Here is an 11,978-nt window from a genome sequence, read left to right on the forward strand (position 1 = left end):
GGCTGGTGGTAGCCGCTGAGAAAAATGCTCGGGTATATGGGGAGCACAGAAAGGGACAGGAAACAGTGCGTTGCTTGTGTTGACACAAGGTGTTTGGACTAGAGGGAGTTGGTCCTGGGCCTAAGAAAGCGGTTCAGAAATGAGGCAGTGTTTTTCAAGTCCATTAAAAGATGCATGATTAGGACATGACTGAAAGCAATTAACTTGCTTCTCACTGGTCTGCTGATCAAGTCACAACTAGAAAGAAGTTTCCACATGGGGGAGGGGGTGGGGGAGGCCGCAAACCAACCAGTGGCGCTTTTTTTTTAATGCCCTTTTTTGCGGGGTACTCGGGGTGATCTCAGGGCTGGCAGATGCCTCGGGGATGGCATCAGCAGATCCCCCTTCATTAATCAAGCCCCACCCTTGTGGAGGCCCATAAAAAGTCCTAGCTGCCTGGCCTCTCCATCCTCTTCATCATCTACCTCGGGAGCGCCTGTCGCCTGCCGTCTTCGCCCACCATGTCTCGGCAGTCCACCATCACCTTCCACTGCGGCAGCCGCAAGGGCTTCAGCACGGCCTCAGCCACCACCCCCAACGCTGGCCGCTCCCGCTTCAGCTCTGTCTCGGTGGCCCGCTCCTCGGGGACCAGCTGTCCTGGTGCTGGCTTCGGGAGCCGCAGCCTCTACAACCTGGGGGGGACCAGGCCGATCTCCGTCGGCGGCAGGGCTAGCAGTGGCTTCGGTTACGGGGGCGGCATTGGAGGGAGCTTCCGTGGCCCTGGCTTCCCTGCCTGTCCTGCCGGAGGCATCCAAGAGGTCACCGTCAACCAGAGCCTCCTCACCCCCCTCAACCTAGAAATCGACCCCTCCATCCAGCGGGTGAGGAAAGAAGAGCGGGAGCAGATCAAGGCCCTCAACAACAAGTTCGCCTCCTTCATCGACAAGGTAAGGCCTTCGCTCATCCCTCCAGGTCCCCAGGGAGTGAGGGACAAGATGGGGAAGGCTCAGCTCCAGAGACAGCAGCAACGCGGAGTCCCCAGGAGAAGGACCTTCATCACCACCCAGTACCAGCCATGGACAGAGACATTTTCAAGTCAGGCCATCTGGCCCACAGGACCTTGTTAGCGATGCCCCTGTTGTCCTCTCTGGTGTGTGTGTGTGTTGGGGGGGGTCCTCTTCAGGAAAGAAGGCTTCTCTAAGTGTGCCAGCTACCCTGACCCAGAGAAGCAGCTTTGAGAAACTCATGCAACTCCACATCTCCCACTATAGAGGGTCTGTGTCCCTCCCCTCTCTGTACCCCCCCCGCCACTGCCCCCCACCACCCCATGTCCAGTCCAGGACAATCCCAGAGTTCTCGAGGTGCCTCCACGGGCCTTTTCATTTGGAAGTGGAGCTGTCATTACAACGCTGCTGGTTGGGAGTGGGTAAAGGCCCCTCGAGCCTGGTCCTGCCTCCTGGCTTCTCAAAGTGAGGGTCCATTCTCCTCTGCTCCCTTGCAGGTGCGCTTCCTGGAGCAGCAGAACAAGGTCCTGGAGACCAAATGGGGGCTGCTGCAGGAGCAGAGCTCCAGAACGGTTAGGCAGAACCTGGAGCCCTTATTCGAGACGTACATCAACGACCTCCGCCGGCAGCTAGACGGCCTCACCGCCGAAAGAGGCAGACTGGACGCCGAACTGAGGAACATGCAAGACGTTGTGGAAGACTTCAAAGTCAGGCGAGTGGGAGACAGGCTCCAGGCTCCACACAGCCATCCCCCGGGGCTGCTTCCTCGGAGGACCAGAGAAGTGCCAAAGAGTGAATGCCACATCCTCCAGGAGTGGTGCATGAGCAGCCCTGAGAGCAGATGGCAAAGACAGCACACGCAGGGGAGCAAGGGACCTCAGCTTCAGGGCTAACAAGGAGCCTGTTCTTACCTGTCTGCATGACTGAAGCGGGCACCCCCACCATCTGTCAAAACGAGCCCTGTTGCTCATGGTAAACAGCGTTGCTTCACCTCCAGCGTGTTGCTTATCTCCACTGGATGTGAGCCCAGGGGCTGAGATAGCTTGAGTTTCCCACATGGCATCTTGTCAGGGTGAGGGGAGGGAGTGAGGAAGGAGAGATTCTGGTCTTCTTTGTGGAGGTGAGCATCGTTGGGACTGTTCACAGTGCAAAGGGACGGTCCCAGCAAGCCCTTTTAGGTAGCTTGAGCCTGACTCAGTCACAAAAATACAACGCTCAATGGTCACCCTGAGACCCAGTGAAAATATTTCAAAGTGTACCTGAAAGACTGTCCTGAACAGATAAGGTTTGCTTTGCAGGCTGAGCGGGTACTACCGAGGCAGCGTGTGCTTTTGGTAGTTAGGACTACATCTACAAAGAGATGGAATCGCCTAAGCACATGGTTCTAGTCCCATAAGTCTGTGCTCACCTTCTCACCTTATAAATTTTTTTCTTTTTAATGGCAGAAGAAATTATCTGCTTTTTATGGAGGAAGGAATAGAGGTCAAGTGAATCACCCACAGTCATGTGCAGGTCACCGAGAGCTGGGAGGAATGGAAGGCCTTTTATTAACTCTTGCTTCCTCCGGCGGCAGCAGGAGAACTAGGCGGAACCTTGCCCAATCTCACACCCCTTGCCCTCCTCCCTGCAGGTACGAAGATGAAATTAACAAGCGTACAGCCGCCGAGAACGAGTTCGTGGGCCTCAAAAAGGTGAGTGGGGGGGGGTGATACCGAGTTCTGAGCCCTCGGTCCCAGCACCCAGGAGACAAACGCAGGAGAGAGGTGTCCGAAGCCAGCCGAAGCTACGTGGGGGATACCATGCCTCAAAGAAAGAAGGGCTGTGTGCCTAGATCAGGGCCAGAGCTTGTCCAGCGTTCACCAAGCCCTGAGTTCAAGAGCCAGATCTGAGAGGTGGGGAGCAGGAGCTTCGGAGAGGAGGAGGACAGAGGCGGAGAGGAGAGGAAAGAGTGAGACTGAGATCTAACATCAAATCTCGGAATATGTGATAGTCTGGCCCCGGGCTCACCCAAGAGATACCACATCGATGATGAGGTCATCCAATGAGCTCAAGCCTCCCAGAATGCACCCCGTGTATCGAAGGTCCCCACGGCCGCGACAGTTTCTGTTGGCCCAGGCCTAAGCCCCGGTTTCAGGGATAGCCTGTCCCGACCCCCCAGAAAATCCAGGCTAGATCCTCTCAGCTTCTTTTGACTTGCTGTTTGGATCTGGGGTCGTTCCAGGACGTGGACGCCGCCTACATGAACAAGGTGGAGCTGGAGGCCAAGGTGGACTCTCTGACCGACCAGATCAACTTCTACCGGATGATCTATGAGGCAGTAAGAGTCTGCAAGTGTTTCTGTCGTTCCTGGTACCAGAGTCCAGAAAGAAAAGGATGCTTCAGGGTGTCAATCACTCAGTGGGTGGAGCTGGTATCTCTCCCGCAAGGCACCTCAAGTGGGGCCCTGGGGACTCTGGGTGCCTGAGAGAAATGCTAGGAACTTAAGACACGTGAGACCTTTTCAACTCTGAGGCCTCTCTCCCCACAAGGGGCAAGGCAGCCCTAGCGGGAGGGAAAGGCTTGATCCCACCTTCTAGGAATGAAGACAGCCCCGGCTATCTTCCCTCTGCTACAGCCCTTGGCCTCTGAAGAGGCCCCGTTTGGGGTTCTGGTGCCTGGGTCTGTGGAGAGACAGAGGAAGGCAGTGGTGAAGTCACCCTGTGAGGGTGGCAAGGTAGGGTCATCTGACCCTGAGCACCTCTATGTAAGGTGTGGGAACCCAGTTGCTGTCATTGCACCCACCGGTAGAAAACATCGATGGCACGCAGAGAGAGCTGTTTCACCGTCACATTGATGAGTCATCTAGAAACTTCCAGGGACAGGATTGGGATCCCTGACATGATGACATCACTGGGAGTACTGGGAAAGGGGAGGGGCATCTGGAAACGGTTTCCACCAGGGACACCACAGAAGGGATTCCTAGCCTAAGTAGTCAGTCACCTCAGAAGAGCAAGGGCCCTTCCTCTCATTCCTGGGCGACACTGACTTGATCCCCTGTAGGAGCTGTCCCAGATGCAGAACCAGGTGAGCGACACGTCTGTGGTCCTCTCCATGGACAACAACCGCAGCCTGGACCTGGACAGCATCATCGCCGAGGTCAAGGCCCAATACGAGGACATCGCCAACCGCAGCCGGGCAGAGGCTGAGTCCTGGTACCAGACCAAGGTGAGGTGCTACGCCGGGCTTACTGTGCCGAGGCAGCCCCTCACCACTTCTCCCACTGACACCCCTCGAGCGCGGCTCTGATACTAGGAAAATCTACCTTAAAATACTTACAGAACACTTACAGAAGGCCAAGCATATACCAGTGTGCTGCCCGGAAAGTGTTGGGTGCTCAAAAGGGCGCACATGGCCTCCAGAGTTCTCTCATGATAAAAGCGGACTGGGTGAGACCCCAAAATAACCAAGAAGTATGCATCACAGTCTTAAAGGGCTTCCTGATATAAGCCCTGGGCTCCTTCACTCCGGCAAGCGGAGCTTTAGAGCTATAAATACAGAAACTGCAACCGGAGGAAGTAAGTCTGGGAGTCCCGAACGTGGATGGGCGTTCACGGGAGGGGCCGAGACAGCATCAGCAGAGAGCTGCCGGCAAGGGCTGGGTCTCTAGCCCAGCAGCTGAGCAGAGAGGGATAAACGACAGTGAAACAACAGAACAAGGGGGACTCTGAGGCTGACCAGGGGCAGCTGGAAGGCAAGCAGACACACTCGCGCAGCAGGAGGCTCGGGTTTGTGAGAGGAAGGCTGGAATGACCTTAGAGGAATATGGCTGATAGCCTGGATGGGCAGAAGGCTTGTCCTAGAACAGTGTAGCCGACCCAGAGCCGCTCCCTTGCTGCCGCCTCTGAAGCCAGGCTCCTGCTCACCGCTCTCCGAACCCCACCCTTTGTCCCTCTGGTAGGAAGTGTGGTAGAAAAGAAGCAGCTGTCTGATATCAGGGCTCCTTAACAGTGAGCAAGAGTGGGGGTTCACTTAGCCCCAGCAGCATCTCACTGTGCTGTTGGGATGTTGTTCCTTCTAACCCTGAGACTCTGGGAGCAGAGGAAGCCCAGCTGCCCTGTACTTTCCAAACAGAACAGAGAGAGGGCTGCAGGAGGCAGGGTGGAGCACTCTCTCCTAAACGAACAATGCCCGATACAATTAGCTTGAGCACTGCTGAGACCAGGGCCTCTCCCCGCTCTACACTGTGCCTCCTGTAGCCTCTGCACCGTCCACATGGCTTCCTGTCTTTCCGCCCTGTTCCTAACACTGCTGTCTACAAGGCTACCAGTACTCATGGGCACAGCCCGATCCGGGTCCTGACACAAACAGGACCAAGAAGCCCTGCCCCCAGTGACAGTGAGCAAGCTACTTCTGTGCCCCAGCCTGGGGTTATCTCACAGGTCCTTTTCCCAGCCTGGAATGTTCTTTCTTTTTGATCTGGCTATATAGGCAGGCCCCTCTTACCCCTCCTGGAGATGCAAACAGTTCAGTGTCTCCCCTTGGAGGCTTCCCTTCCACCCTCCCATCCCACCACACACACCTCAAACCCCGGCTGGACTCCTCTGCAGCACTCTGAAGGACCCTGTTGTTTTGTTTTGTTTTGTTTTGTTTTTTTGTTTTTTGTTTTCACCACTGGCCACTTATCTGTTTGGATACACACTGAGCAATAGTACAAGCATCTGGGAACCAGGATCAGCTTGTGCATGTGTGCTGTTTCCAGAGCCTGCTTCCTCCCCAGAGAGCAGATGGGCTCAAGAAAAAGCACCTGGAAAAACAGACGGGGGAAGCGGCAGCGAGTGGCTGGTGAGTGAGTGGCCTGCTCGGCACAGAGGCACCTGACTAGGTGGTCCTGTCTGCTCTGGTCCTAACAGTATGAGGAGCTACAGGTGACAGCAGGCAGGCATGGCGACGACCTCCGCAACACCAAGCAAGAGATCTCGGAGATGAACCGGACAATCCAGAGGCTGAGATCTGAGATCGACAACGTCAAGAAGCAGGTACAGTCCAATCAATCAAGGATGCTCATTTCTGCTGGCTTAGGACTCCTATCCAGGGATCGCACACCCCCAGGGTCTGCCCGCTTGACACATCCTTTCTTTCCAGTGCTCTAGCCTGCAGACTGCTATCTCTGATGCTGAGCAACGTGGAGAGCTAGCCCTCAAGGATGCTCGGGCCAAACTGATGGACCTTGAAGATGCCCTGCAGAAGGCCAAGCAGGACATGGCCCGGCTGCTACGCGAGTACCAGGAGCTCATGAACATCAAGCTGGCCCTGGACGTGGAGATCGCCACCTACAGGAAGCTGCTGGAAGGAGAGGAGAGCAGGTGAGGGGAGGTGACCCCCCCCCCAAGTCTGTTCTCAGGGCAAACAAACAGCATAGAGCATGTCCAAATCTCTTTCCGAACTGTTGAGTCACCCAGGTGCACCCCATGGAAACGAAAGGCCTGAGAGGGTCTACGCAATCCTGTCCCGCTAAAGGAGAGGCCTGGTTATATGGTGGATCTGAAAATGTGGGGGTGGGGGTAAGGCTCTGGACTGAAAAGAAACTGCCCTAGATTTGGGCGTAATAAAAAGTTGGTCTTCCTCTAGCCTTTAACTTCTCAGGGGCCAGATTCTGTGTCCCCCCAAAGCTAATAGGATTTCAGAACTCCTCCAGTAGCTGTGTCTCCCAGGGCAAGTTACTCAGCTTTCCCACATCTCCGTGTCCCCATCTATAAAATGAGGGTAGCGATCGTTCTGATATTGTGTATTGTGTAAAAGGTTAAAAGAAAGCCATATGCGAAACTCTCACAACAGCTCGCGGCACGCAACGAGTATTCGGGGCTTTGTTTTGTGCTGTTGTTTTTGTTTGTGTGTTTGTTTGTTTTCCCCTTGGAGCTGGAAGGGTGGCTCAGTGGTTAAGAGCGTGTGGTGCTCTTCCAGAGGACCCGAGTTTGGTTTTTTTGCACCCCCTCCCCCATTGGGTGGCTAATGACTGCCTATAATTCCAACTGTAGGGGACCCAGCTCCCTTTTCTGGCCTCTTTTGGCACATACACATGCATGCATACACCAACACACAGGCATATACATATCATTTAAAGGTTTTTTTTATTTTATGTGTTTGAGTGTTTTGCCTCGTACCCGTGGAAGTAAGAAGAGGGCGTTGGGGCCTCTGAAGCCGGAGCTACAAGTGGTTGCGAGCCACCAAGTGGGTCCTCTGGAAGGAACAAGTGCTCTTAACCACACGTTATCTCTCTACAGCCCTGAAACGGTGTTTACTTTAGTTAAAAACAAAAAAACAAGAACAAGTTAGTGGCTAAGAAAATGGGCTTTGAGGGCAGACAAATCCTGTTTCAAACCTTGTGACCATGAGCAAGTTAATTAGTCTCTCTGATCCTCAATCTCCCTCTGTAAAACTGAGCTAATAACACCCACTTAATAAGGTTGTTGGGAGCACTAAGGGGCGTGAGGCCTGTAACAGGCCCTCAATAAATGTTAATATCAGCTCTGAGTGAGCACTTGGGAATGAATGCCGGCCTCTTGGACAATAATAGACTGACTGTAACCACCGTTGTTTTCACAACTCGGACGCCTCTCCACACTTACAACACCCTCCTCGGTGCCTGACCGGAGTCCCTTGTTGAGAGTCTGGTTGTGGGGAATGTCCCGCCTTCCCGATGGACTCTGGTCTGTGATCGGTCTTCACTTCCTCAGGTGGCGCCTGGTTTAAACCCAAACTGTGCTTCTAAGTTTACAGGCCCCCAAACCTCAGGCTCCACAACACTCCGTTTGTTATATCCTTACTGTTTTTAGTATTTCAAGTAATTTTAGTGTTTTAAACACTCATGACTTCTACAGTAAGACTTATAAAGGGGCTCTCGATGCACTGAAAACAACCACAAAATGTGTCATTGTAAATACCTTCCAGGTGACAGCCTGGGCAGTTACCTTTCCTCCTCTCCTCTCTTCCAGGCTGAGCGGAGAGGGAGTTTCCCCAGTGAACATCTGTGAGTATGGCCCCTGCGGCTTGGGGCTATGTGGTCGGGAGAGGGGGTGCATGTGCGGCAACTGTGAGGACCCCACAGGCAGAGCTCATTCTGAGAAGGTTGGAGGGCCTGAGTTTGCTGAGGACAAAGTCATAGCGCATTAGAGGGACTTGTTTCCTTTCCTTCCTTCCTTACTGTAGTGTTGGGGGCTGAACCTAGGGCCTGGTGTGCATTCTGACCACTCTCACGTGTGGCCACCCTGTCACACCAACATGCCCCGTCATGTCTTTGCGTTTGTTCCTGTTTCCCATTGAGTTGAATCCAGGCCGCCTGACTGAGCAGGGGTGCAGAACTAGAGGGACTTTTGGCTTTTGAGGCAGATTTCACGGGGCCCTGGCTAGCCTCAAATTCCTGACTGCCTGCTGCTAATTCCCAGATTAGATGAGAGGCCTTAGGCTCCAGCTCCTCCTTTAAACTCCAGCTCCTCCTTTGGGCTCCAGCTTCTCCTGTGGGCTCCAGCTTCTCCTGTGGGCTCCAGCTTCTCCTGTGGGCTCCAGCTCCTCCTTTAGGCTCACAGCTCTTCCCTTTGGAGTGAGGAGCCAAGCACAGCACAGAGGAGGGTGGTTCCCGGAATTGTCTTACAGAGAGTCAGGAAGCCCCAGCCACACTGGCTACCGCTCAGGACTCCTTGAGGTTGCAAGTCTAGTTTCAAGAGCTCAGAGAGATGAGCATTTGACACATACAGGACCCACCAAACCTCCCGGTTTTGCCCAGGACCTTTGGAAAGAACCCTTACGCTAGACACAAACCATGGCCTGTGAGGTGGCCCTGTCTGCTCTGAACAGCCTGGGGGTAAGAGTCTGCTACTACAGAGAGTTGCTGCAGGGAGGTGCTGGGCTTCTCAGGAGATGCACCCTCTGTGTTCAGAGGGCCATGACCCCAGGAAAAGGACATGTGTATTCCCTTGAGCCAAATCCAAAGCGGGAGACAGGATCAGACAGAGCAGTGGTCAGATAGCAGAGGTGAGGGTGAACTGTCTCCAGGAGGTCCTGGATGAGGAGGAGCACTGGGCAGCGGATAGGAGGCCGAAAGCCTTTCCTGCCTGAAGAAAGAAGGCACCACAGTCCAGCAGAGGTGGAGGTCTAAGACAGGATCACAGAGAGCAAGCAGGAGATAGGAAGGCCAGCACTTGGAGAAGCTCCAGGGCTCAGGCCCTGATGACAGGCACCTTCTCTCCCACCTGCCACTCTGATTCTGTCTCCTCCTCGTCCTCACAGCTGTGGTCACTTCTACCATTTCCAATGGCTATGGAGGATGCAGCAACATTGCTTGTGGGAACAGCGGCTACTCCCTCACCACCAGTGGCAGCCGCGGACCAGTGGGCAGTGGCTCCAGCATCAAGTTTGTCTCCTCCACATCATCCAGCAGGAAGAGTTACAAGCACTGAGGTGGCCGGCCGGCAGTCTCCCCGGCCGCTGCCCCCAAAGCCTCCTTGCACTTGTAACTGGATGCCTGAGCCCTTCTCCCACATCCTCTTCACAGGGGCCTCCTGTGCCACCAGGGATCCTGGCATCCTAGCTAAACCCATTCCCTGGCCTGCGCGGCCTCCTGACAGCACCCCGCTGCTCCTAGAACTTCTCTGTGCCAGACGCATAGACCCAGGGCCCACGTCCCTCCAAAGTTCACAGTCGACGGATCTGCCAGGGTTAGGCACCTGCAAACGCCCCCTTCAGTGCCACCTGTCCCTTTCCTCCAGATGCAGCCATGGGCGAGTCCGTGTCTCCCAGCCAGCTCAACGCCAGGCTGTCTTGTCCATGCCTGGCTGCTTATAAACTGCCAGCGGGAGTCAGTGCTCCTCAGCTTCCTCCTGGAATGTGCCTATTAAATGCATGTGTCATGTGTTTGGCTCAGCCCTCTGTGTGCAGTGGTGACGAGCCCAGAACAATGCTGACTCTCAGGCAGCCCCCAGCCAGGGTTCCACACAAGCAGCACTCAGCACTGAGGACCCAAAAGACACTGCCCCTTCCAGAGGCGCTAAGAGGGGAGTGGGGGGATGAGGGAAGGGGCAGCAGACCAACAGTCTCCCTCCTTATGGGCTCCTACTTCCTCTCACTTTTCTTTGGAATGCTTGTTTGGGAAGTCCCACGCCCTGGACAGAAGCCCTGCCCAGCCTCCTGCTCAGTATGTCATGCAGGGCGAGGCCATCCCCTCCCCAAATCAGCCTGTGTCCCCGGGACAGCACTGACGTAGGATGGGTGGTCAAGGCCCTGGCCAGCAAAGGAACTGATTGTTCCCGACAGCTTCAAACTTGCAGAGCCGAGCAGGAAAGGAGTTAAAAGCGAGCCCCGAGGCCAGGCCACGGAGCCAAGGAGCCCATAATTGCCAGACAGGGAGACACCCAGGAAACTCCTCATTCCTGAGTTGACAGTCTCCAGACCCATCCCCTCAGGTCGCGGGGATGACGGGACTAATCCCGAGTGGGGTCCAGGTGTTTGGGCAGGGTGGGCTTGACACACACCAAGAAAGGAGAAGTTCACTGACATAGGAGTCAGAAGACAGTGAACTAAGGACCCATGTCTGGGATGGCCCAGAGGGCAAGGATTTCAGAGTAGAGGGGAAAGGCTCCGAGATTAATTGTTAAAGTCACTAGCTGAGACCAGGGAGGTCAGAAGCAGAAGGCAGGGATTTGGGGTGACCTCCGACTATTTCTTAGGAAGGACAGCCAAGAGACCTCACTCCCCCCAGCTATGTGAAGTGCAGGGATCCTGGGCACATTCCCCAGTCAGGCGCTGCGTTCTAGTACCAGCCCCAGCGTTCCCTATCCCCTGGCCATGTGGCCTCTGTGCCAACAGGTGCAGCTGGAAGCCAGGGGCAAGAGCAGCCAATGCCGAAAGGTAAACAGGTGGAGTTCAGCTCCCGTGAAACTGCTCAAAAAGTGTGGGCAATGAGTTACCATCCGTTTTCATAAAGTTATAAAAAACAAAGTGCAGTAATGTTTGTGGTAGACCGACCACACGGTGCGGCACAGACTCAATTCACGGTTAACGGGTTGTTAAAATATTTATGTACGTAACCAAGATGGGATGGATGCAGTCAGATGTTTGGGTCCAGAGTCTGGGAGCTAAGCATGCAGAACAGACAGAGCTGTACATGGAAGTTCATGTGTGCGTGAGTGCGTGCAAGTGTGCATGTGTGTGTATGTGTGTGTGCATGTGCGTGCACACATGTGCCTGTGTGTGCCTCTGTGTGAGTGTGTGTGTGTGTGAATGTGCGTGCCTCTGTGTGTGTGTGAATGTGTGTGCCTGTGTGTACGCCTGTGTGTATGTGTGTGTGCATGTGCATGAGTGTGCACATGTGCCTGTGTGTATGCCTGTGTGTGTGTGTTTGTGTGTGCACATGTGCTTGTGTGTGAGTGCCTGTGTGTGCACATGTGCCTGTGTGTGAGTGCCTGTGTGTGCCTCTGTGTGTATGTGTACATGTGTGCCTGTGGGTGCACATGTGCCTGTGTGTGAGTGCCTATGTGTGCCTCTGTGTGTGTGTGTGCATGTGTGCCTGTGGGTGCACATGTGCCTGTGTGTGAGTGCCTGTGTGTGCCTCTGTGTGTGTGTGTGCGCATGTGTGCCTGTGGGTGCACATGTGCCTGTGTGTGCCTCTGTGTGCGCATGCGTGTGTGTGTGTGTGTGTGTGTGTGTGTGTATGTGTGTGTGTGTGTGTGTGTGTGTGTGTGTGTGCGCGCGCGTGCCTGTGTGCCTGTGTCTGTGTATGGTGGGTGGTGTCCAGAGTGTGTGACTGAGGACCTGGGCAAGTGGAGAGGCTCAGAACCTAGCCTTGCCTCAGGCTGGGCTCCCCAGGCCCGGTCCTGCCCAGGGTAGGGTGTTCCCCACCGTGATTAGCGGGCAGGGACATGGGCTGTGGCCAGACATGCCATTGAGGTGAACACAACAGAGGGGTCTTTGATCTACTCCGGCCAAGCCCAGTTCTTGAAAGGGATAAAACTCAAGATGAGCGCA

General features: G+C 54.8%; 1 protein-coding gene across 1 annotated transcript; it reads left to right on the plus strand.

Annotated features, from left to right (window-relative positions):
- The first annotated feature begins 436 nt into the window (after positions 1 to 436).
- On the plus strand, positions 437 to 9,878 carry LOC311579263 (keratin, type II cytoskeletal 75). Its single transcript, XM_084749634.1, has 9 exons — positions 437 to 926; positions 1,481 to 1,695; positions 2,614 to 2,674; positions 3,205 to 3,300; positions 4,023 to 4,187; positions 5,873 to 5,998; positions 6,105 to 6,325; positions 7,955 to 7,989; positions 9,246 to 9,878. The coding sequence occupies exons 1-9, from the start codon at positions 501 to 503 to the stop codon at positions 9,413 to 9,415; spliced, it is 1,515 nt and encodes a 504-aa protein (XP_084605760.1). The 5' UTR covers positions 437 to 500; the 3' UTR covers positions 9,416 to 9,878.
- Positions 9,879 to 11,978: the final 2,100 nt, after the last annotated feature.

This window comes from Acomys minous, assembly GCF_964271855.1.
Source record: "Acomys minous genome assembly, chromosome: 12".
NCBI lineage: Eukaryota > Metazoa > Chordata > Mammalia > Rodentia > Muridae > Acomys > Acomys minous.